This window comes from Colossoma macropomum, unplaced genomic scaffold (genome assembly GCF_904425465.1).
Source record: "Colossoma macropomum unplaced genomic scaffold, Colossoma_macropomum, whole genome shotgun sequence".
NCBI classification, from domain to species: Eukaryota; Metazoa; Chordata; class Actinopteri; order Characiformes; family Serrasalmidae; genus Colossoma; species Colossoma macropomum.
In genome coordinates this window covers 14,520,401-14,546,725 of record NW_023494796.1, presented here as the reverse complement: position 1 = coordinate 14,546,725, position 26,325 = coordinate 14,520,401, and the positions used below count along the sequence as shown (strand labels likewise).

The following is a 26,325-nucleotide window of genomic DNA, read 5'->3' as shown; positions in this document are numbered from 1 at the left end:
AAACTGTGATAAGCATTGAAGAAATGTGGTGTCTCTAGTAGCAGCCCCTCCCTATGCTGCGTTTGCTGGCCTGACACCTTAACATCTACGCCTTAGCAGCCACACTATTCTACTGTCAACAGGGTTAGCTGGCCTCTTTCCTGTTCAAGCTGCTGTTAGTGACTAGCTTCCTGCTCCTGTGTGTATGCATACAATATAACCCAGACTATTTCAATGTAAAGGAACAACTACAGGGTTCTAGCTAATTAACAGTTCCTTCTGTTCACATTTAAGCTGAAAATCTCCAGGTCTTAACACCTCCAATACATCTCAGATTGTGAGGTGCTAGTGGGTTCTCGCCATACTAATAAGGGCTTCAGAGTTTCAGAACATTTTAACTTGTAAATTGTTTATTGTAACTTTTCCAGCCTCTTTTGTTTTTATCTTTTTTTTCCCTTCATGTTCCCCACATTTTTCTTATCATGTTGTTTATTTTCCTCTTCCTGGTGACAAAATGAATAAAACAAAGCCTTTTTAATATGCTTTTTAAACAGACAACTGCTCTCTTTTTCACAATTCAGAACAGCACAATATGTTTTAACACTTCAGTCATATTTAAAACTTCATTTCCATTTATAGAACAGTGGCTTAAACAGCGGCTGTGCTTTTAGATATAAAATTGTAATCTGAAGTTTAGCTGTGTCTAAATTTTACTCAAATGGGAAAGTTTCTTTTGAAGGTTGTCCCTTTCTGCAATCACACTGATGAAGCGTGTTTCTATGTTAGTGTAACTGGTCTGTAACTGGTCTCTCTATGTAGTCACGTTGGTGTAATGGTCCATAACTGGTCTGTCTCTATAGTGAGGCTGGATCACTGGTCTGTAACTGGTCTCTTTCTCTATAGTCAGGTTGGTGTAACTGGTTTCTCTCTGCAGTGAAGTTGACCCACAGCACTATGATGGTAGTCAGCATGAGCACACATAGCAGCCTGAAACACACTGCAGCCACTCTGTAGTATCTGTTTTGTTACTGTCTTGTAACAAGACCACTTATAGGGAAAATTCAAAAGAAAGATCTCACTAATATCTTTGTAACTTCTCTTAGACAACAAAAAGATCAGATAGAAAGACAAAAGAGACATTTGCTTTATGCTGCTTCTGTGTTGGAAATATCATATTTATGAGATGAGTGCACATGACTGTCACTAAAATGTCATATGAGCCCCCAGATGGGGACATGTCAACAAAAAAGCAGTGGTAGCTGCTGATAGTTGTGTTGTAAACAGGTTGCATTTCAGTTATTCAGCAGCCATACATGAACACTGCAGGCTAAAATCATCCACACACAAAAATACAAACACATGATGCAATATGCTGAATAACTGAATAAAAAAAGACTCAGGATCAATAATTCAGAACACCATCAGTCTGTGACTTTGACACAGGCTGTCAGTCCACCCTACACAACTGGTGCTGAATGAAGTTTCACCTGCACAGTCATGTAAAAAGCAGAACAGCAACCCCTACTGATTAAAGATAACTATAGCATCACTAGCCCAGTTCACATTCAGTGAATCCCATCAGACGTCATGGGGTCACGAGTGATCAATGAGCTCACCAGTGTCCTTTTTGAGTCTTACCAGTGTATCTAACAGTTGATCTGTCATCAGTTGACTTCATTAGGCAGAGACAATTGCAATAATTACCTGTAAAACCTGTTTTCCCCTTGCTGTTCGTGTCCTCCATCTCTGTGTTGGGGTCATGGCGTCTAACAGTGTCTGCACTCTCATAGATAACCACCACCATCTCCACTCGCTCTCCTCTGTTCAGATCTTCAATGCTGATCACATCATCATAACCATTCTGAGACATCTCTATATCTGTAAAAGACTCACTAAAAGGCTGAATTACTGGGTCTCTGTCCGTCTGAACACACTGCTAATCAGCTGTACTTTATGTGCACATTCCTATTTTTAGTGCTTGGTTGCTGTCAGTTCAGGAAATGACCAAAGACCAGCAGCTTCTTGTGGTTAAAGTGTGAAAAAAGCATAGTTCAAGGCCTCATGCTGTCTCTTACATGTTGTTGCTGTCTCTGTAAAGCGCTTAAAGTGTGTAAAAAGTTATGCTGTACATAAAATGTTTTGTATATGTAGCACATAAAGCCTTTACGCTACCATTATAATACTTTTAAAGCTCTATTTTTGTCCCTCTTAAAGATAAATTCAGCACTCTGAGAAAAATATGTACTGATTTGGAATCTGACACTGTTTGCTAATTCCAAATGCTGTAAGTAGACTATAGGCTGCTGAGAGTTGCTAAGTAGCTCTAATGGCTCTTCAAGGTCCAGGCCTAAACAGTGTTTTACATATTTGTATTTGAGGGCTACTCTAGATATGAAACTCTGATAAGACTAGAAAAAACTGAGGTATTTGACAGTCACAGGATGGATTCATGAGCAGAGGAACATCACAAGGTAGCACTATTTAAGGTATTGTTTGCTCATGTTAACAATTAGAAACCCTAAGTTTAAGTCGCAGTTGGGGGAAAAAACAGAAACATCCTCTTTAGGATTCCTAGCCCCAAAAAAGGGTTACCGTCACCAAAGTGTGCTGCTCCAGGAGAGCATTTCAAAGAAAAGAACTTAGCTAACTCACATGAAACAAAAAATGCCCATTAGCTTCTTGAGGTTTAAGTTTACATTCTGAAAGCTGACAACTGAGAGTTATTTTAATGTGAATTACGGTAGCATTAGGCCTACTTTGCCAGTCACCTATCCAACAGGGCTGTCCAGCAAATTCAGTAGCACAGAGTAAGTAGAGAGAGAATTACTTATTTAGCCACTGTGGGTTAAATCAATATATGAGCTAATGCTAGCGCTAACAGTGTAACATTAGATTTTACTTTTACATGAGGTAAAATGTTTTCTGTTCGGTGAATGAAGTAGATACGTGTGGCGATAACAATGATAACACTAAATATCTAAATGCAGCTACTATGGTAAGCCAGGCCACACTTCAGGCTCCTCAGTCAGTCATGACTGTGGCACATTAATACACACCATGAATGCAGTAATGTTAGCATAGTAAATAATATACAGCAGTAAGACAGTGAGAATTCACTGAGCTGCCAGTTTATTAGGTACCTACCTTGTACCTCTCATTACCTTTTTATCTTGTATACCTACTAAACTCTGGGTCAAATACCAGGTTGCTAGGCTAACATTTGTATGCTCTGAATTTTTTTTAGGATCAACTTACAAAATTTCTACTTGTGAGAAGTTAACCATGCGAGAATCTCGGGAGCAACTATTTTCGTTACACTTGTCAGTTGAACCCTGTGATTGACTGGATGTGGCTGTAGGTCATGCAGTAAGCATGGATCTCACCACTGTGGCCCCTGCAGTTTCTTAACCACCAGTCATGTTGTAATGGTTACCTCGTAGGAAACACGCAAGAATAAAATGTACCACCCCTAATGAGAATCCACGGGATGTACAAAACACCACATATGTCACTTTAATAGTCATTTTTTTCTCTCTCTCAAAACAGTTAAAGTTTAGAGTTCTTTCAGTCCTTTCAAGTCCATAAATGGAAGTGCAGAATGAAAGAAAACTGGATTTCTCTCATCAGAGTTAGAATCCTAGAGTTAAAAAGAGTTTAAGTTCTAGGTTTTTACATCCAGGCAGTTCCCTAAACATTCCCATTTTATTTATGTTCCCTAAACATTCCCATTTATCCAGTTATACTCCAGGCTTAGGAAAGGTTTCAATGGGAGCAATTTCCTCACTTGCAATGAACTGACCTCCTCTATGTGTGTGTGAGTTTAAGCATCATCCAAAAGCTCACAAAAGTCCACAAACAAATCAAAACAAAATAAATAAATAAATATAAAGAAAGATCAGCATTCATTCTTCCGTTGAGCTTGAAACACAAGTTCCTCAACTCAGGGTTTTAGTGGGGTAACATGTAATGCAGCTGTTTACACTTCCATTTTTCTTTGCTACATTTTTTTCTCTTAATCAAGTAAACAAGTCTAAACAAGTAAAACTCTCCTATACTGCCACTTAGTGGATGGAGCAGGAATTACGCCAGAGAAAATTGTAATTTACTGTGTCATAGACCCACATGCACACGGTTGGGGGCCGAACAGAATGAAATGCATAATAGCCATATGTGCAGACACTAGTGTGCAAAACAAACAGCAGACAAAGAGGCTGAATGAATAAACAATTGGTAATTGGTTGCCGAATAATGAGAGGATTTGCACATTACATCCCACACAGCAATCGGATTTCAATCCGACTAACCAGACATGCATTTGACTACCAACTGTAAATGCATGTGGTTAAAATCGTATCAGGATATAATCCAGATCACATGAAGTGACCAGGTGTAAATGTGGTCTATGTACACAAGGCCAGTACACAGTTCTCTCAGCATTCCTGGCTGTCCATATTTTTTTCTGACTTTGCTTCAGTTGTGGCTGCTAAGCAAAACCTGCAGATCTCTGTAATGTAAGAGGACCTGAGGTAGGATACATGTGTGAAGTAGCTTCATTACGGGCAATCTGATACTCATTGTCAAGACAGCAGGCAGAGGTCAAAACACAAGCAAGCATTCACCAGTGATATCAATGATTACGACCAATAAAACTAGGAAACAAGTCTTAGAGAGAGTCGGCAGTAAGATTTCTCAAGGAGTGAAGCCAAACTGAAGGATAAGGGATAATGAGTTCATAAACTAGCTTCAGGTGTGTGTAAGCAGAGGGTGGAGCTAGGGCTGGAACAGGCCAATCACAAATGGGTAAGTCCATGACAAATTCACATGCTTTGTTTAAAACTGCATACTATGTACAGCAGTGGTCATCAGCGCTCCTCCTGGAGATCTGCTTTCCTGAAGAGTTTAGTTCTTACCTGCATCTAACTTGCTGCACCCCTTCACATATTAATAACACATCTGATCCAGCCAGTCAAAGACTTCTGAAGGTGTTAATTAGCTGGAGTGGGTGTGGTAGATTGAGGTTGGAACCTGATTCTGCAGGAAGGCAGATGTCCAGGACCAGGGTTGGTGATCACTGGTATACTTTATGCCAGATTCTTTGAGTCTTTTAATGATATTATGTACCATAGATGATGAAATCTCTGAGTTCTTTGCCATTTTATGTTGACAAACTTGAATTGTTGCATTATTGGTGAACCTCTCCCCATCTTTGCTTCTGAAAGACTCTCTGGGATGCTCTTTTTATATTCAATCATGTTAGTGACCTGTTGCCAGTTAACCTAATTAGTTATGAGATGTTCCAGTAGGTTTTTTTTTTTAGCATCGCTTTTATGTCTTGTGTTTTTGCCTGGTCTTGTGTGTTCTGTGTGTACATTCCAGATTCCATCCCGTGGCTTCGCCCCTTCCGCTCCCAAATCCTGCTCTTTCCACTCCACGGTTTTGTGTCTTCGCACCTGCTTAAAAGGCGCCTGGTCGGCCTGGTCAGAAAAGGACTTCCTCATTGCTGTTTTGCCTGATGTGCTGCATCTTTTGCGGGTCGATCTTTCGCTGCTGCTGATGAACTTATGAGCTAATGAACTGGTGCTGAAGCCTGCTGGCAAAATTTTAGATCCCTGTCGAAAACCTCCAGCCAGAACTTCTTTGAGTTTGCCAGAGAGAAGACTGTTTTGTTTGAGAAATGGTGCACAGCTAGTAAAGTCACTACAATTAAGGAGCTTAAGGAGCTCCTGCTATTGAAAATTGCTGTGTATCTTAATCAGCAAATACTGTGCAGACTGTCTGTTGCTGCTGCGTTAGCTGATGAATTTGTTCTTATAGATAAAACTGTCTGATGTTGAGGCTGTGTTTAAACCTTTTGTGTTCAGTAGTTTGTTTCCTTGTCTGAGACCAGTGATGTTAGACAGCCTATTCAAATATTACAAGATACCGGCACAGCTCAGTTGTTTATGTTGGAAAGTGTTCCATCATTTTCTAGCAAGACACTGTGGCAGTGACATCTTAGTGCAGGGGACTGAACTTGGCATGTCTTATGTGTGACGCTACAAGGTTCCCTAAAGTCAAAATTGTTAATCAAGGCTCAGGGTTTTGTACCTTATTCAGCCTACCTAAATGCATCCAGTCTGACCAAGGGTCAAACTTTGTCTAAGCTTTTTTCTTAGGTAGTCTGTGAACTCAACATTAAACATCAAGTATCTAGTGCATATCACCCTGAGTCACACAGGTGCACATGAGCATTTCCATCAGACATTTAAAATCATGTCTGATCATCCCGTTTGTTGAGAACATACTGCATCGAGACTAGCAAAGACTGGGATGAGGGAGTGCCTATACTTATATTCGCCATTCATGACACTGTGCAGGAATCTACTGGTTTTAATCCAAATTTGCTACTTTGTGGTCATTTAGTCCATGGCCCTCTTAGAGTGCTTTATGAACAATGGTTGTCTCCTCTTTTGACTTCTAATGACAATGTGCTTTGCTTCTTCTAAGCTTCGTGAACATCTGCGCATAGCTTGAAAGTTGGCAAAATAGAATCTGTGTTCCTCTTAGGATGCAATGAAAAGGCGTTATGATCGCAAAGCTGTTAGTCATGCGTTTAATGTTGTTGACAGTGTCCTTGCCCTTCTGCCTGTCTCTGCCCTGCAGACATGCTTGTACGGCCTTTATGAAATAAAGATATCGAGCACTAATTATGTTCTTGCAACTCCTGACCATCGTCGCAAGTTTCGGGTGACCCATGTGAATATGCTGAAGTCCCTGTGTTGCTCACTCTACAGAGGAAAATGCAACTACCCCTATTTCTCCCCTGCTTTCTTCCCAGTTGCCTGTTCAAGTAGTAGCAGCTTCTGTTAATGAATACGTACCCAAAATTGATAACCTCCTCTTAGGTAGGAACTCCCATGTGCTCACCTTTCTAATTCTCACGTATTGCAATTTATCTCAGAAAAGCTGTCCTACTTGCCGTTAGCCGCATAGTTCATCCTTAAAGCTCTATTCTATAGGTTTCCTCCTCTATTTTCTGACGTCTCAAACTTCTGTCCTACATCACGATATTGATGTCAACGGACATCCACCCATTAGACAGCACCTGAGTACTTGCTGTAAACTGGCCTTGCAGTTTCCAGAAACAGCCCATGGTGTTCCCCTTGCCTTCTGGTTCCGAAACCTGACATAACGTACAGATTTTGCACTGATTACAGAAAAATAAATGCAGTCACAGTTCTAGATTCTTTTCCTCTTCCTCGAATGGAAGATTGTATTGATCATGTTTGCTCACAAACTTAGCAGAGCCAACTAGACATACTGAAAGGCTATTTGCAGGTTCCAGTAACCTCTTGTACCTTTGACATCTCCGCTTTCACTATGCCAGATAATTTTCTGCAGTAACCCATAATGGCATTTGGCCTATGAAATGCTCCAGCTACTTTCCAGTGCTATTGTTCTTGGTGACATGCCAGGCTGTGTGTTATGTCTTGTGTTTTCACCTGGTCTTGTGTGTTTTGTGTGTACATTCCAGATTCCATCACGTGGCTTTGCGCTCAGATCCTGTTCTTTCCACTCTGCAGTTTCATCTCCTCCCACCTGCGGTCCGGTCAGAAGGAGACTTCATCACATTGCTGTTTTGCCTGTTGTGTACATGTTGTAGTTCTTGATTCTTTGTCTGTTTCATTGGTTATTGACTTCTGTATTTAACTTCAGTTTAGCCTGTCCCCTGGTAACTGTATATTTTGTAAATTGTCAGTGTGTACCAGCTGTAGGGAGTGGCTGCCCTTTTTTGCTTGAGAATGGGGTTTGTCTATGTGTATGGCTAGTCAGGGAAGTAAGTTAGCACTCTGTCTTTTGTTTCCTATTGTTTGTTTATGGGGTAGCTAGAGTTTGTCCTAGAGCTAGTGACGTTTTGTTTGTTGTTTTGGCAGAGGTCAGCCCTGAAGTCATGCTGGTGTGAGAATCAATTACAAATATACATATAGCAGTTTCAAATAATACAGACTTTAAAGTCTCCCAGGCCAACTTGGAGATATTTCTCCAGCAAATCATAGGACGACCCAGTAGGCCGTGCCTGGTGCATTCTAATCAGATGCCCAAACCACCTCAGCTGGCCCCTCTTAATGTGGAGGAGTAGTGGCTACTTTGAGCTCCTCCTGGGGGATGTACTACGATGCAAGTTTAACATATTCGGTATTTGCTCAAGAAAACCAGCTTCAGAAAGCCTAACATTCCCCATCAGGCTTAATTGGTATCACGAAGGTGGATTTCAAACTAATCTATGAAGCTATGAGTTCTCTGGGCCAACCAGTCCCTAAAGACCTCCTTTTTCAGCTTGATTGGCTCCCTCACCATTACTTTAACATGATATAGATGTTGTATAAATCTTTATCTTCAACAAATGGTTTGAGAATTTAAGAGCTGCATTTTGTGTTTACTTGTGTTGTCCTCATCTTAAAATTAGTTGGATGATCTGAAATTTAAAAGTGACAAATTAGTGAAAATAAAAGAAATAAGATGAGGAGAAAATACTTTTTCACAGCACTGCACCTTCACCTCAACCCACAACATAACCCTTACACTGGCCCCAACACTTCACAATTAACTGACATTCACAAGATAGTTTGATGATAATTTGCACATTTGTAGATTGTCTAGATTGGGGTGTAAATGACCATCCAATATAATGGGGGGGGCAATATAATAGCAGAATTGAATATTTGTGATTTATTTTTTGTGCAAATTTGATTACGTTTATGCAATTTGATTAAGTTTATGCAGACACCATGGTGTCTGCCCAAGAACGTGCTCTCCAGGCACTGAGCTCAGAGCTGGCTCAGCTGGACCGGCAGATCACCGCCCTACTGAAAAAGCAGGACGAGCTCCTTCGGCCGAAGTTGCAGCTCGAAGCCGCCCGGGAAGTTTCCCCCTCGGTGGTTGTGCCAGCCTCGTCTTTTCGTACACCGGGAGACGCTGTTCTCACGCCAGCCCCACATGGTCCCTGGGAACGCCAGCGCCGCCAGGGCCTTGCAGATCCACGCCACCACCCCAGCCGATTTTCACCTCCTGCAACCGTTTCGCCACCCTCAGCTCACCACCTATACCTTCACCTACGTCTCGGACCGCGCCGCCCAACCTTGTGCCCCGGACCTCGGCCCTCTCCATAGGACTCAGTTTATGTTATCAGTAGCTCTATTGTCCGCCACGTAAAGTAAAAGGTATAAACAGCCATGCCACTTCTCTTGTTTTCCAGGTGCTCGTGTTCTCGCGGGCTCTCAGCAGAAGCAACGCCTTCAGGACCGTGGTTATTCATGTCGGGACCAACGACATCTCTGCCCGGCGTAGTCAGGTCCTGAGGGAGCACTACCAGACGCCCATGGACACCACCAGGAAGGTGACAGACGTCATGATCGTCATCTCCAGACCTCTTCCCACATACAGGAGGGGATCGGAGCGTTTCAGCAGGCTCTTCACGCTGCAGTCCTGGCTCCGCGGCTGGTGCGCCCTTAATGGCCTGGGCTACGTGGACAACTGGTCTTCGTTTTGGGAGCAGCCAGTGCTTTACTGAAGTCCTCTCATGGAACATCAAGAGGGCCATCCACTGACTACAAAGTGAAGGCCACGTAAGTAGCGCCAAAAATAGAAATGTTATAGCTAATAATGCCAGTGTTAATACTGAAAATAAGGCGAATGCTACCACTTATTCTGTAAATAAGGCAAGTGCTAATAAAAATACTGATACTAGAAATAATGCTCATATCGCAAACTGCCTTGAGACGCCACATAGGTTCCACTCAATTGAGACTGTCTTATTATTGCAGCCACACTTTAGACTTAATTCTGACCTTTGGTGTAAACATAGATAACTCTGCCATTCTCCCCCAGAGCACAGCAGTCTCAGTTCATTACTTAATCTCATACGAAATTAAAACAGACTGCCAGATAACTTGAGCGAAAATGGTGCGTGACTAAACTAGAAGTGTTCCAGTCCGCCTGGAAGGAGAGCTTTATAGACTATAGAAGACCACTTGCTACAGTACACTCAACTGATCTCTCTTCTCTCATAAAAAAACAATAAGAATAATCCTAGATTATTATTTACCATAATTTCTAAAATTACAAAGAACCAGTTACTGAACCCCAGAAGCCATTAGCCTATAGCAGCAATGATTATGAATTTCTTTAGTGATAAAATTGAAAAAAATTAGGCAGAAAATTCAGAATACACAATTAACCTCTACAAACCTGCTGCCTTACAATGCAGATCTTACAATCTAGATCTAGAGAATACTGTAACTACTGCAGAGAGGCTGGAATCATTTACCTTACTTCAACAAAATGAACTAGTTAGTGGTTTCGTCCACAAAATCTACTTGTTAGATTTAGTTAGATCCAATTCCTACAGGTTTACTCAAAGAAATTTTGCCAGAAATAACCAAGCCTATTCTGTCAATAATAAACTCCTCTCTTAGCCTTGGCTATATCCCAAAAACTCCTAAACTAGCAGTAATTAGACCACTGATCAAGAAAGCTAATCTTGATTCCTGCAAACTATCAAATTATAGACTCATCTCGAATCTCCCCTTTATCTCTAAGATCTTGGAAAAAGTTGTAGCAAAACAATTAAGCTCCTATTTGTATAGGAGTCATATACATGAAATTTTCAGTCTGGTTTAAGGCCACATCATAGTGCAGAGGCAGCACTAGTAAAAATTGTAAACAATCTTATTATTCTCTATTATTCACTATCAGTTTGTTAATGTAAACAGTGAATCATCTGCCCTCGCAAAAGTTAAGTATGGTGTTCCACAAGGCTCTGTTTTAGGACCTATAGTATTCACATTATGCATGCTACCACTGGGCAGCATTATCAGTAAACACGCATCAATTTCCACTGCTATGCCGATGACACTCAGTTATATTTAGCAAGCGACCCAGATGATAAAATTAAACTTAGCAAGATTGAGGACTGTATAAAAGACATAAAGGACTGGATGTCGAGTAACTTTCTTCTTCTAAAATCGGATAAAAGAGGTTCTGCTTCCTGGTCCAAAAGCTGCTAGAAACAAACTGTCTAATTTTACACAAACTTAAATTTCTCAGTTGCATCAACTTCATCTGTAAAAAATCTTGGTGTCACAACAGACCCTGATCTGTCCTTCGACGCACATATAACTAATATTACTAGAACAGCCTTCCTGCATCTCCGCAACATTGTTAAATTAAGAAATGCATTATGTCTACAGGATGCAGAAAAGTTAGTTCATGCATTTATTACTTCAAGGCTAGATTACTGTAATGCCCTGCTGGCTGGACGTTCCAGCCAAAGCCTTAACAAGCTACAGTTACATCAGGGAGGAGAGCCTTTTCATACAAAGCCCCCCAGCTTTGGAATTATCTTCCAGTCATTTTTCGGGACTCAGACACAGCCTCAGTCTTTAAGTCTAGGCGAAAAAACTTTGTTTAGTCAAGCCTTTGGTAATGAGTTTTCCCTGTCAGATAAAAGGTGCAGATCTGGGGGTTCATGCTCATAGAGTATTATGGTTAACTGGGAGTGTTGATGCTGTCGTCCCGCTGCTCTCACATGTTCACTCAAGTCTGACGGTGGAGCGGAGGGGCGCAGACATCTCAGGGAGCCCTCATGTCTCTGTTACCTTATGATTTCTCCCTTTAAGTTAGGCTATAATAGCTAGACCTGCCAGAGTCTCTGCCTCTCTGTTAATACTGTAATCTGTGATCAGTCACTCATTACAGAACTAACTCTGTGTTTTCCTTTCTTTGACGAGTTGAACAGCTGCCCATCCTGTTGCTTCTTCTGCCTTGATCGGGTGCCCACTGCTCGCCAGCCTTCTGGACCAGCTTGACCACCATTGACCTTCATGCTGTACAATGCTGTGCAAACCTCACCCTCATGAACTGACCCTCCCAATGATGCTGCTGCATAAACTAAAACTAATCCTTTCAACCATTGCTCCACCTGTTTTCCCCCTTTTGTATTATACTATTTTACACTAACGCTGTTTGCTATCCAGTGTCAACCAGAGGAGGAGGGGTTCCCCTTTTGAGTCTTAGTTTCTTTCAGTGTTTCTTCTTCCTGCTCTTAGGGAGTTGGCTCACTGGCTTCCTCATGGGGACCTGTTGTAAAAAGCACTATAGAAATAAACTTGCTTGCTTGCATTTTGCCAAAACCTGCTAAGGTGCTTAAATACTGGCTAAATCAATTGAACCCAGGCTTCCAGGTATGGGAGGCCAAATTGTTACCGGTTGAACCATCAGCCATGGGCAGAGGTGGACCTCAATGGCAGAACACAAGGGCAGATGGCAGAGAAAAAAAAAAACCAAAATGAATAGTATAACTGAACAAAGTCTAGAAATGAATGAGAAACTTTAACTGAAACTATGAGATGAGAAACCAAGAAACTCCCCACACTGGGATTGAACTGTGGCCTAAAGGGTGACTGGCCAGTGTAGAACCAACTGAACTACACCATCACTCAGAAACAAAACCAAAAGTGGGGCTAGCCAAAGGCTCAAGAAAGGAAGGGGAAAAGGGGGAATAACTAAAATCTGTTTCTTTTACTATATTCTCCTTTGTCTTATTTTATTCATCAAGTTCCTCCTTTTTTTAATACTTACAGTTGTTACAAGTGACTCGAGAGCAAGACTTAGAGGGATCAGGAGCAAACGCAGAGACTTGAGAGCAATTACCCAAATACAGGCTGGATCAAGAGATGGATGCACATGGCATGCAAACACATGACTAAAGCATAGAACAAACAAAGAGCCACTCTTAAGTAGAGCCAAACACAGGTGTGACCAGTTGTCTCTAATTACCTAGAGGTGGCTCTCTGCTCCCATCTAGTGGTGGGTCTGACCACAGGATGGGTGACAGGGTTCTTGCCAGTGGCAGACTGAGACTGACCTGTCACAAATTGATCAATTTCACATATTTGTAATTCATTGCTTTATTATTAAATTAATGCTTTTAGATATTAATTTTCAATCCTTGATATAATTGTCTGAATATTACCCAAATTCCCATATTACCCAAATTCATATGAAGGTTGTCCCTCTTTGCGATCCCCTTGATGAAGTGTGTTTTAAAGTGGTCTTTCTCTAAAACTCAGGTTGGTCTAACTGGTCTCTCTTTAAGTAAGGTTGTTGTATCTGGTCAGTAAGTGGTTTCTCTCTAGGCATGTTATGCCAACCTGACTATAGAGACCAGTTACAGATCAGTTACACCAACCTGACTATAGAGAGAGACCAGTTACAGATCAGTTACACCAACCTGACTATAGTCAGCCAGAAGGAGAACACACAGCAACACCAGACATTGCAGCCAGTTTGTTGAATCTGTGTAGATCACCCTGCTCCTTGTTTTTTCATACTTTGTCACAAAAGAGCAGCAGCCAAATATACTGTATGTTTTTGTATCAAATATATTGTATGTTTTTCTGTTAGGATTATCATAATGCATATCTTCAATATAGTCACTAGAGATCTGAGGTGTTGCACATGCACATATGCCCAGTTCACTAATAGCTAACATGCATCAACACATACATATTCTACTAACAAATCTGGTGTGTGTGAATCTACAGAGAATATATGGTTCCTTTTCATTATGGTAAGTCACCCAAGTCCCTAGCAACAAAGCATTCCCACACCTTCACACTACCACCACCATGTTTGACTTTTGGTAAGATGTTTCATGCCAGAAGTAATGGGATGCGTGGACTCCAAAAAGTTTCTCATTTGACGCATCAGTCCACAGAACATTATTCCAAAAAGCTTGGAAGTCGTCAAGCTGTTTTAGGCAAATGTAAGACCAGCATTATGGTAACCACTTATAGTAAGGGTACACGATCTGAGAGTAATTAAGGGATTTACTAATAAATAATGAATCAGAAAGTAATTCAAGTCATTGATCAGGAACAAATGAATGTCATATTAACAGCCATATGATTCAATTACTCAGTATCAACTAATGCATGTACCAGCATATGAAGATGAAGGTAATAAAAGCTTTTCAATGTCTGAATTTATCAGGAATTATAGTGTTAATTAAGCATTTTGATGCCGCAAAATTCCCTTAAGCTTAACGTTCTGGAATATTCTGCTTATCCCAGTCATGTTTTTTGTCTGTAGTTCCATCCTCTCATGATCTTGTCCATCTGTGTAAGCAGCCATTGTATTTACCTGTGTCTTTATCTGTCAGGATTTCGGTTTATTGTTTTAGATTTCTTATGTTACCTTGTCTGGTTCTACCTACCTAGTGTCTGTGTTTATTTAATAAAATCAAAGACTTACCCTGACATCCTTTGTCTTAGAGATTAATACAGCATCAAAGGCTATTTTGTAACTTACATTGTGAGCATCAGATGTGGAAATATTACTCGGTTCCAGTTTATCTGTTACCTAAAATGTACTTATAAAATGATTCAGTTGTAAATGTACTGGTACACACAGACACGTGTAAATCAGGCTGAATTCGGGTAGGAGGTCTCTAAAGCTCTGCTTACCTTTTTACGCATTATTATTACAAAAACAGGAAGATATTCCTGCATGGCTTCTACTGGTTTGTCCAGCCTTACTTTTGGCCACTGTTCTCAGTTTATGAAATAAGCTTTTATTTTCCGTTCCACCTTAAATGGTGCTGCTGTAACATTCAGGCTCACTGAAGCAACAGAATGTAACTGCTGCACTGTTTAAGGTGGAATGGAAAATTCAAAAAAAGAAGCTGGTGAGAAGGAAGCCAAGTTTTTATTACCCAGATTAATTACAGTTTCCTGGTTTATCAAACACTTTCTTGTGGGGTTGTATATAACGATACTAAGATTGACAAGTGAATATATATTTCTCTTCTTCACCTCATCTGCTAACATAAAAGAAGCTATAAACTCACTACGTTTTTAGATAAAGCCTTTTCCAGGCTGTGTGTGCTGCTGGCCCCACCCTGACCGTGTGATCGACACGTTCGAAAGTCGAATGCAGTAGGGTGGCAATATATAACTGTAAGGAGGAGAGGTGCTGTTTCCTGTTTACATTTGAATTTTGTCCTCTTTCTAGCTTGGCTGTCTTTGACAATGCAATTTAAATGCATTATCGGAGTGAAATGCATAAAATATAAATTACACTGTATTTATTTTCAGTTTTCTCCCCAATGTAGACAAATCCAATTTCACCTCCTAGTTAGGACTCCCCCATTCACACGATAGCTCCAACCTGCAGTTCTGTTATGTCAGCTAACAGATGCATGCGCTGCAAAGCATCGTGCTGAATCATTGTGTGGGGGGGTATCCTGCCCACCGAGACAGCAAGGCCAATTGTGCTCAAGCGCAAGTTTGAGACATGTTTTACTGTTACAAATTAATGATTTGTTATAAGCGCTTACCAACCCAAATTCCCAAAAATAAACAAAGCGTTATGCATCTTTAATACGGTGATAGGAAACACAGTATCTCACAGAAAGCTCTAATTCTATGTGCTGGTATTTTGAAAACTTAGGTGCCTTTTCAGGGAAAAAGCCCACAGATACTATAGGGATAATTATTACTGCAATTACTGCCACCTACTGGTGAAGAAAAATATTTTTGCTAAGGAAATAGTTGAGTTTCATGGTGAGACGGTGGTAGGGTATCGTACACTTGGTAGTGGAGATTACAACAAAACATGTAATCACAGGTTTGTAACTAAATCATACTGTACTGCACTGCCTGATGGAAAATCTCATGTTAGCAAATCCTGTGACACATTACCTGAGTGCCGTTTTCTGTTCATTCATTACTAGAAAATGACAAGCACGTCTTCTATTTTAATGTTTTAATAGATGAAACTCGAGACTCTATGGCTGCTTGGCATTTAACTACTACAGCATTTACTGCCACCTACTGGTGAGGAAAAATACCTGTCATTGTTTGCTGAGGAAACATTTGAAGAGTTTCATTCTAAAAGTTGCATATAACAAGTTTTTGAAAAGAATCGCAGCTTAAATATGATGGAAAACATTGTTATTATAAAATACATGTTGTGTATATTCAGCATAAAAAAGCTGGTATATATAAAGATCAATAAACATGTTGCTGTACAGAAAGTACCACTTCAAAAGTTAACACCACGAGAAAACTGCAGTTTCTGCCATTCACTCTGTTTTCATCTTTTTCTCACAGATCCCAACTACAGGGTGAATACAGGGATAATCAGCCCAGGTTGATACACTATCAGATCCAGCACCTTTATAGCCAGTTATAGCACAGTCCTCATTTCCTCCATAATCATTGGGCTCCCCCTCAAACCAGAACCTGAAAGAACAATAATGAATGTCTTCACCATTTCACATCTAGACCTTCTCAGAATGGTAAAGATGAATCACGAGCAGAGTTCAGTTCAGTGGTCTCTTATCAGTGGTCAGTGCTGAGTCGTCCACCCATTTCCAGACCCCCTCTGTGTCACTGTCTGTCAGACCAATCCAAGCTTCAGTGCTGCCAAATTCTTTACTGATGAACTCCTGTAAATGTTGTAGGGAAATATAATTAACAATGATTCATTCTCACTCACTCATTCCTCTCTCTCTCTCTCTCTCACCTGTTCTTCTCTGCTGTTTATGATCAGCAGGTCTGCTCCTCTCTCTGTGCAGAACTGTCTGCTCTCAGTCCAGCTCTTCTTCTCAGTAGAGATGTAGTAAAGACTGGAGCTGAAGTAGATCCAGCCTTTTATAGAGCATAAACATTAGATAAACATTAGATGAACATAATAGTGAACACGAATTTATGATAAAGTACTGATTCATTCATGATCTTTCACAGATGATTCATTCTCTACTCTTTTCCATGACAGCTTTATCATTCAGTCTTTCTCCTCTTAAAACAGCTCATCAGCACTGTTAGAGGAGATAAATTACTAATTAGGATGGTTTGGGCCTGATGGGCTTCTGTTCTGCTGGTTTGATTCTTGTTCACATTTTTAGGTGCAAAACTCATTGAACTGGCTTGTAACCACATGTGGATAGTTTTGAAAGGACAGTGAAAATTTTATCATTTAATCATTTACATACCCAAAAATACAAGATGACCACATTACCAAATAAACCTGTCAAAAAACTATATGTAACAGCTGCTTCTGCACCAGAAAGTGTGGCTATGTTTGCTTACATAGAAGTTTGCTTCTACTACTCCTGGATATCCAGAACACAGATGCATATCATACATATAACTTCTCTTCAGTACAGAAACTCTCCTGCACAACACAAAAATGGCTTTTGTTTATGACGGGTGCAAATATGGGTAATAGGTCTGTGGGAGACAAAAAGAATAGTGCTTTTGTGGTACACTGTGCCAGATTCGAACCGCTGATCTATGTAAATGGTGATATTAGGAGATATGAAAACAGGTGGAGAAACCGCTTCAAGATACGGTGGGAAAATAATGGCAGCAAAGGGCAAACAAAGAAGATGCCAAAATGCAGCGTGTTCAAACAAAAGAGGCTATAAAAAACAAACACAGACTTTTTGTGCATGTAAGAACAGAGCACTGTGATTCAACGACATTTTAGAGCTGAGCTCCTGTCTGTTCCGCTCAGCTTTCTCTTTTGTGTTACTTTCAGGTCTTTTTTGCTTCCAACTGATTTCCTCTTTTCTTTGTCCTCAAAAGGCTTTTTTCCCCTTTTTTCTTTTCATTGCTTTTCTTTGCTCAAATACAAACCTCCGTCTAATGTACCGTACCATTCAACCCTCTACAAAGGTGCAATAGTGAAGTGTTGCTGGTGTGGGCTTTAAAGCTGAGCCCAGCAGGTGTGTCTGGTCAGTGCTGAAGGCTGATTAGCCCTGGGGATTCTGGGACTTGGAGTTTGTATTTTGAGTACAAAATTCTTTTACTGACCTATAAAGCCCTAAATGGCCTAACAGTACTACGGTGACTGGGAGTGTTGGTGCTGTCGTCCTGCTGCTCTCACGCCTTCACTGTAATACTAACACTGTTGAGCCCGGCCTGCCGGAGTCTCTGTTTCACTCTCTTAACACTGTATACTGTAATCAGTCTGTCTTAACAGAACTAACTGCCTGTGTGTCTCTCTGCCGAGCTGAACAGCTGCCCCTTCTGTGCACTCTGATGCTGTTGCTCCTTCTGTTGCCCACCGCTCGCCTGTTTCCCGGACCAGTCTGACCGCCATGGAGCTTCCTCCTGTACAACGCTGTGCAAACCTCACCTGCATGAACTGACCCTCCTGATGCTGCTGCTGCATTTCTTCTAATCATAGACATCACTACTCCTGCTTTTCCTTTCTTTCCGTATCTTATATTAACGGTCAAATCTCATTTTCTGCTGTTATTGATTGCTATTCGGAGTAGACCAGAGGAGGATGGGTTCCCCTTTTGAGTCTTCATTCCTTTCAAGGTTTCTTCCTCTTGCTCTTAGGGAGTTTTTCCTTGCCACTGTCACCACTGGCAACGCTCACTGGTGGCTTAGACTCAATTTTTTTTTCTGTAAAGCTGCTTTATGACAACACCTGTTGTAAAAAGTACTATATAAATAAACTTTGACTTGACTTCACTTGATCCATCTTTGACCCAGATCCATCAGCTCTTCCACTGCTCCGCCCTGGCCCCCTGCTGGTAACCAGTGGCACATGGTGACCCATTATATAAACTGTTTTGAAGGTGTTTTTTTTGCCACACATATGTTACAGATGTCTTCAGCTGTGTAACCATATGGGACCTTCATTGTTGTAATGTGCACATTTTCAGCAGGAGACAGTTCTGTACTGCAGGCAGGCCAGTCTAGCATCTGCACTCTCTGATTGCACACTGTTTGCTGCAGTCTTTGGTTGCTGCTGTAACATGCGAAATGTAAATAAAAACAAAATGTAATGATGTGCAGATCATTTGAACCCTATGTTTCATTGAATATACAGGTCAATACAATTTTGTTTTGTTTTGTTTTGTTTTTTGTTTTAATATTTGCCCATTTTGAACTTGATTCTAACAACACGTCAAAAAAGTTGGGATGGGAGCAACAAAAAGCTTGTATATTTATGTAATGCTAAAAAAAAATAAATAAATAAAATAAATAAAATAAATAAATAAATAAAAAACACACACCACACCTGTTAGCACCGGTTAATTGGCAACAGGTCAGTAACATGATTTCGTATAAAAGAGCATCGGAGAGAGGCTGAGTCTTTTAGAAGTAAAGGTGAGGAGGGGTTCACCACTCTGTGAAAGACTGCATGATCAAATAGTGCAACAATTCAAGAATAACGTTTCTCAATATAAAATAGGAAAAAAACCTTTGCTATTATCATCTACGGTACATAATAACATTAAAAGATTCAGAGATTCTTGAGAAATCTCTGTATGCAAGGGACAAGGCCAAAAACCAGTATATTCTGATCATGATCTTTGGGCTCTCAGGCAGCACTGCATTAAAAACAGACATGATTCTGTACTGGAAATCACTGCATGAACTCAAACACAAACTCAAAATCACTGTCTGTGAAAACAGTTTGTCGCTGCATCCACAAATGCAAGTTAAAACTCTAAAACATGAAGAAACTGTACATAAACAGGATCAAGGAATGCTGTCATCTTCTCTGGGCCCAAGCTCATTTAAAATGCACTGAGGGGAAGTGGTAAAGTGTCCTGTGGTCCAACGAATCAACATCTGAAATTCTGTTTTGGAAATCATGGACGCTGTGTCCTCCAGGCTAAAGACCACTCAGCTTGTTATCAGTGCACAGTTCAAAAGCCAGTATTCATGATGGTATAGGGAGGCATTAGTGCACATGGCATGGGTGATGTGCACATCTGTGAAGGCACCATTAGTGCTGAATGATATATGCATGTTTTGGCAACATATGCTGCCATGCAAACGACGTCATTTTCAGGGAAGGACTTTATAAAGATTAAAGGATTATTTCAGCAGGACAATGTCAAACCACATTCTGCATGTATTACAACAGCTTTGCTCCATATTAAAAGAGTCCAGGTGCTAAACTGGCCTGCCTGCAGTCCAGATCTGTCGCCACTGAAAAATTAGGTGCATTATGAAATGAAAAATGACAAATGAGCCCCGGAACTGTTGAGCAGCTGAAATCCTATATCATACAAGAACAGGAAAACATATCACTTTCAAAACTACAGCAGTGTCTCCTCAGTTCCCAAACGCTTACAGAGTGTTGTTAAAAGAAGAAATGATGAAACACAGTGGTAAACATGCCCCCATCCAAAATGAATATATTTTTTTCAAAAAACAAAACATCTCAGTTTCAACATTTGACATGTCGTCTTTGTAGAATATTCCATTAAAAATATGGTTTACATGATTTGTACATCATTGCATTCTATTTTTGATTACATTCTGCACTGTGTCCCAACTTTTTTTGGAAATGGGTTGTAAATGACACCCTGGTAATCCCTGTCTAAGGATCATTCTTTTTAAACTGTTGGAGTTTTTGCTGATGGATTTTTGGGAAAGTGGCAAGCTTCAACACACCCTTGATCATAAAGGACCAGACCTCTTCTGGATGCTCCTTTCATACCCAAACATGATTGCCTCACCTGTTTAAGATATTGTTCAAACATTTTACAATGTTCCTAGTCTTACACTGGTCCTGTTCCAGTTTTTTGGAATGTGTTACAAGCATTACAGGCATTCACATAACATACTGCTTTGTTCAAATAGAAGTCAAAAAAGTAGATTTGTAAATCAGTGTTTCCTGTTTTTATTAGCATTTCAAAATACGGTCCCAACTTTTTTAAAATTGGGCTTGTACATGTCCAAGCCAAACACTTTAAGGCCATTTGATGAGGTTGTAGCATTACTGTTGATGTTGACTTACCTAGTTTCAGAAGCAGCTCCTGGATTCCATTTCCTTCCTTTTGTAACTGGTCTCTCTCTATAGTCAGGCTGGTGTATCTGGTCTGTAACTGGTCTCTCTCTATAGTCAGGCTGGTGTATCTGGTCTGTAACTGGTCTCTCTCTATAGTCAGGTTGGTGTATCTGGTCTGTAACTGGTCTCTCTCTGTAGTCAGGTTGGTGTAACTAGTCTTACACTGGTCTCTCTCTTTAGTCAGGTTGGTGTAACTGGTCTGTAACTGGTCTCTCTCTGTAGTCAGGTGGTTGAGTTTGACCCACAGCACTGTGATGGCAGCCAGCAGGAGAACACACAGCAGCCCCGGACACACTGCTGTCAGTCTGCTCCCTGTTTTCACAAACCCTATAAAAAGAAAGCAGCAATGCTTAAGTATCACAATATGTGCATGACTGTTCACACTTCACACTAGACACTAGACATGTCCAGTCTTAGCCATGAAGGGCCAGCGTGGCTGCAGGTTTTAATTCCAACAAAGCTGGAACACGTGATCAACTGTGATCAGCTGATTTAATGAGTAGAACCAGTTATGCTTCTGCTCGTCTGGAAGGAATCTATTCAAATCTAGCACTAAACCATTAGAATTAGCATGTGAGGGTGTGTGGATACGCACCTGAGCTCTGCCGTTCCTGGTTCGTTTTTGCTATTCGAGACCCCATTTGATCTCTTTTGATGTTTTCATACACAGTCCAGCCGTCATCTGAACCTGCTCTACTTGTTGGATTTTCATACAAGTTTGTTTCCATTCTGGGGTCTTCAGTTATCCTGCTCTTGGTGTGCAGATCAGCTCTGTCAGATGTCTCAGCTCCAAATAATACACTAAAATCTTCCGTTTTGGGACTGTTTGTGCACTTTTCCACTTTGACTATCTAGAAAGGAAACTGAGGAGGATGTGGCAAAGGGATTTGTGCTGTTGAGTTTCTGCAGGGGAGGCACTGTGGCATGATTGAGATTATGTCATCTTTCCTTATTTATATATATATCCTTTTTTGCTTTGCATTGCAAAAATATATTTTGGTTCATTTCCCTTTTTCCAGCCTCAGCTCTTGAGGTGCCTGCTTCCCCTTTCCTTCTTGTGGCTGGTTCTTTTATGCTGCACTCTTAAAAATAACGGAGCCAGAAAGGGTTTATGTTGTTATGTCACTTACAGCATGTGTAGCAATAGGGAGTGTAGCTCCTTGCCCAGGGGTACAACCTAGTCAGTCATGGAATTTTAACCCACGGTAGCTGGCTCACCTCCCCTGCCTTTGAACTACCAGCAGGTTTGGAAGGTTATTTTTGTATTTTTATGTATTCTGTTACAGATTACTATAGGATTACTATATTAAAACAATGTAACCCATTTACTGTGTGTTACTTTTGGATTGTCATTTTAAAGCCATATAATTAAATAAAAAAAAAAGGAAAAATAATTTCAACAAGAGTTTAACACAAGACAAACATTAAAACTGCACTGTTTTTGTGAAACAGAATGATAGACTAGAGTGCCTAACACAAACTGTCAATGATCTCACATTAAGCGAAATGGCCAAAGCTAAGTGAAGCAATATATGGAAATATTTCAAAGATCACAATTATATATTTGTACAGTATAATATTTGAGTTTGAGTGAAGTGATTTTAATAGGACTTTTTTTTAAATGGTATGCTAAGACTAAACGCTCATACTAAAACACTGGGAAACAAGTAATCAATGCAGAATGATAACACTGGATCAAATCCAATACAGTTAAAAACTATACTGCTTTCCTGAGACTTTTCCTTTTTGCCTTATTGATTAAAATCTGTTGTTTGTAATTCCAAAGTTAAAAGATCAATCTGGTATACATCTTTGAGACCCCTCCTCAACAGTAATCATAAATAGAGGTTACCCCCAACTGTGTAGCATGTGACAGTATTGTTTTATGAGTGATTTAGTTATGTATTCATTATTGATTAGTGTAACTAAAGGAGGGCGTCCCGATCTTAACCTACAGTCACACTGGCTCTTTATGGATTTCATCCCAACCAAGCAAGAGCTCACCTCTGTTTTTCAAAGACTGAGACCACTTGATTAAACAAGTAGAGCAGGTTGTGCTCTTGCTTGATTGGAATGAACAGTTGGGCAACCCTGAATTAAAGTAGTTCACTGAGTACCCATGACGTGAAAGACTGGCAGTTTGTGAGTAAGGCTAATATTTTAAAGTAACCCTAAAGTCATAATTAAAAACATGAAAAGTTAAGGTAAAGTTAAGATGTGCTCCAATATTTTGAAACACACAAAAAAGTCTTCACTATTTCACATCTCCATCTTCAGTGAGCAGGAGTGGATGAGTGCATCATGAGCAGAGTTCAGTTGTGCCTTACCCAGTGGTCGGTGTTGTCTTGTCCACCTTTTTCCAGACCCCTGCTCAAGCCGTCTCAAATGTGTGTGAATGAACACTGAAGAGGAGCCTTTGTATACCAGTCCTACCTTGAGTGCATCCTTAGCTCTGAGACATGGCTCCTGTCATAATTGCTTGTAGAGGTCCCCTAGTCCCCATACCTGTCAATCTGTTTTATCTGTCAGAGTATTGAAGTTGTTCTTTTGTGTGCATCTAATAAAAGGTCTAGAATGTGGGCTGAAACATCATGGTTTAAATTTAATGAAGTCACTGTCTTGTTATGATATAAAGTGGGTGTTGTACCTTTTTTGACAAGACCTCAGAGTTCTGTCCTTATTGACTAGATGTTCTGTGATAATCACAATGTAGGATGTACTTTTTTCTTCCAAGCCTTTTAATTTCATCATCTCTTATTATAATTTTTAATGCATGTGATTGTTATGGGACGGCAGGGAGGTGGACCCAAGTGCAAAGATGAAAACCTGTGAGAAAGGTTGTTAAATAAATTTACTGAGGCGATGGAGTGTGAATTTGGCACGTCAAGGTTGAGGTGACTCAGAGCCAGGCTCTTATGAGGGCCCGTGGAGTTACTGCTGCACCACCGGGAAGCACAGGCGACAATAGGTAAAACACTTAAGTAGTTTTGGGGCAATAACTCTCTTTTGTTTTTTTCCAGCCCTCTTTTCTTTTCTTTTTGTTTTGTTTAAATACCCACCCGGCCTGCATGCCATACCGTTCACCCCTCTAAAAAGGTATGACAAAGAGCTGCTATTTGCCACAGCCTTAAGTAGAGGAGTCCACAGGTGTGCCTAATCAGCCTGAGGGCTTCTGGGAATTGGAGTTCTGGCGGCCAGTGGCGCAGGCTGGACCCTTACAGTGATGGTAATGATAGGATCTATAATAGTATGATCATTATAAAACACCGCAAGTTACATGGGTCGCTCCAGCTTTAAAACCAACTTTTGGGGGTACAAAGTCCATAAACCCAATAACGTGTAATTATCAAAAATGACCCAGAAAACAAGATGAAGTCTTATTGCTTTTTGTCTTTTTTATGTGAAACTATAATGTTGACACCAGGTAACACGACAGAAGCACGTTTCAATTTGTATTATGTTTCTTTTCATTTTCCAAACTGACCTTGTTAAAAGAATGAATGTGTATGGTTACCTGAATGCAATGTGAGTTATAAATACCTAACTATTTAAAATCCCATCTGCTTCAAATACATGTCCAATGTTGTAATTTCTGTATCTGAAACAATTCTGATTAACTGATTTAACTAGCAGCTAACCTTTAGTCTGACACACTAAACTCACAATTGGATTTAACAGCTAAGAATCAAATTTAAATGTTATTATCCTGTGGCGAAATTGTCAGAAATTGTGTTTAAAAGGTCGATATAGCGAGAGAAATCACTGGGAGTTCAACCGGCTACTCTCACCAAAGGCTACTCGCCAACTGCCAAGACGAGACACAGTTGAATTGAACAAGCCCACCTACTGCTGGAATCACATTAGCCACTGACCACATCCTTTGTAAACCCTTTAAATACAACTAGCATTAATGCTATTAACTTTCTACAAGTCTTATTCTATCTCAATATACAAGAGCCTGGGTGGAGGTGGAGACAAAATAGAGATTCTATCAGACAGACATCCACATACAGACACACGGATATATTTTTTTTAGTCTAATTAATTGATTTTAAATGTGCACCGTCTTTACATTGTTTCCTCTTCGATCTCCTGCAGATTCAGTCAAAAAACTCTCTTTTCACAGACCCAAACAAACTGGTGATTACAGGGATAATCAGCCCAGTTCCAAACAGGATCAGACCCTTCGCCAGCTGTAACACAGTCCTCATCTCCTGCTGCACTGTTGGGTTCCCCACTTTTCCAGAACCTGAAAGAAGAAATCAGTGTCCACCGTGTTTGGATATTGCTTGGAGATCCACTTCAGAGCAAGTTAGCAAATACCTCATGACTGGAGGTCAGTTCAGTGAGCTCTTACTTCAGTGCTGAGCCGTCCTCCCATCTCCAGGTTCCCTCAGTGTCACTGTCAGTCAGACCAATCCAGCCTTGGCCCATACTTTTAACAATGAATTCCTGTGATTGTTCAGCCAAGATATGAAATTACAAATTGCAATGCAATGAAATTACATCAATCCAGTACTGATTTGTGTGTCCATAGTTTTTACAGTCTGGCAGTAATAATTAAGAGTTGAATGGAATTCTGCAATGAATCTGTAATTCAGTAATAGTATTTCCATTCAAAGTGACCTGGTGGTAAAGATGTTTCAGTCCAGGCGATGTTCTCTGCATCAAGAATTTGATTAGGTTCAGACAGTGCTTCGCTTCTCACCTGTTCTTCTCTGTTCTTTATGATCGCCAGGTCTGCTCCTCTCTCTCTGCAGTCCTGTCTGCTCTCACTCCAGCTCTTCTTCTCAGTAGAGATGTAATACATACTGGAGCGGAAATACCTCCATCCATCTTAAACAAAGGAAATCACTCAGTAAGTCATGACACATTTATGTTGTTTTGACCATAATTAATGCAGCAAGACAGAAATGAATTATTTTTGCCACTAATTATTTGAAAAAATTCACCCAAATCAGAAAAGCTCTTTGAAAGATCTTCTCTTTCTCCACTGAACTTGAACCACAGCAGGCCAATGGCAGCCAGCAGGAGAACACAGAGCAGCCCCAGACACACTGCAGCCACTGTGGAACATCTGCCTCCTGTGTTGTCGAAATGTATTTATGAGAACAACTAAATGCATCAGTTAAAAGGATTATAAACAAACAGTTCTGACATTCATTTTTGCTTTAATCAGTAAGTAAAATACAGGGAGATTCACTCGAAAGAGGCCCCGAATATTCTGTAATAACTCTTTCTTGGACGAAGCAATCTGAACGAAACAACATGCAATGTGCTCCTCAGTATATGGAGCTTTGAACAAGCTGGGATACCCCTGCATTGGAGCAATGAGGTAGGCACTGGACAGCTGTCGTGACGTTTAACCTCCGGGGCATACCCCCATACCCCTTCGTGTGTCTGGCAGAAAATGGAGATCACTTCCAGCATTTCATGAAATGCAATCAATTACACGTGTCAAGGTATGTAGTGTATTTTTTT

General features: G+C 40.5%; 1 protein-coding gene across 1 annotated transcript in view; it reads right to left on the bottom strand.

Annotated features, from left to right (window-relative positions):
• Positions 1-16,250: 16,250 nt before the first annotated feature.
• LOC118816801 (C-type lectin domain family 4 member F-like) overlaps positions 16,251-26,325 on the bottom strand; it is a 67,214-nt gene continuing 57,139 nt past the window's right edge. Inside the window, exons 3-5 of the mRNA XM_036583396.1 lie at positions 16,546-16,670; positions 16,388-16,468; positions 16,251-16,262 (exon numbers count right to left, since the gene is read on the bottom strand). Of these exons, the coding sequence (XP_036439289.1) occupies positions 16,251-16,262; positions 16,388-16,468; positions 16,546-16,670 (218 nt within the window). The remainder of the gene's footprint in view (positions 16,263-16,387; positions 16,469-16,545; positions 16,671-26,325) is intronic.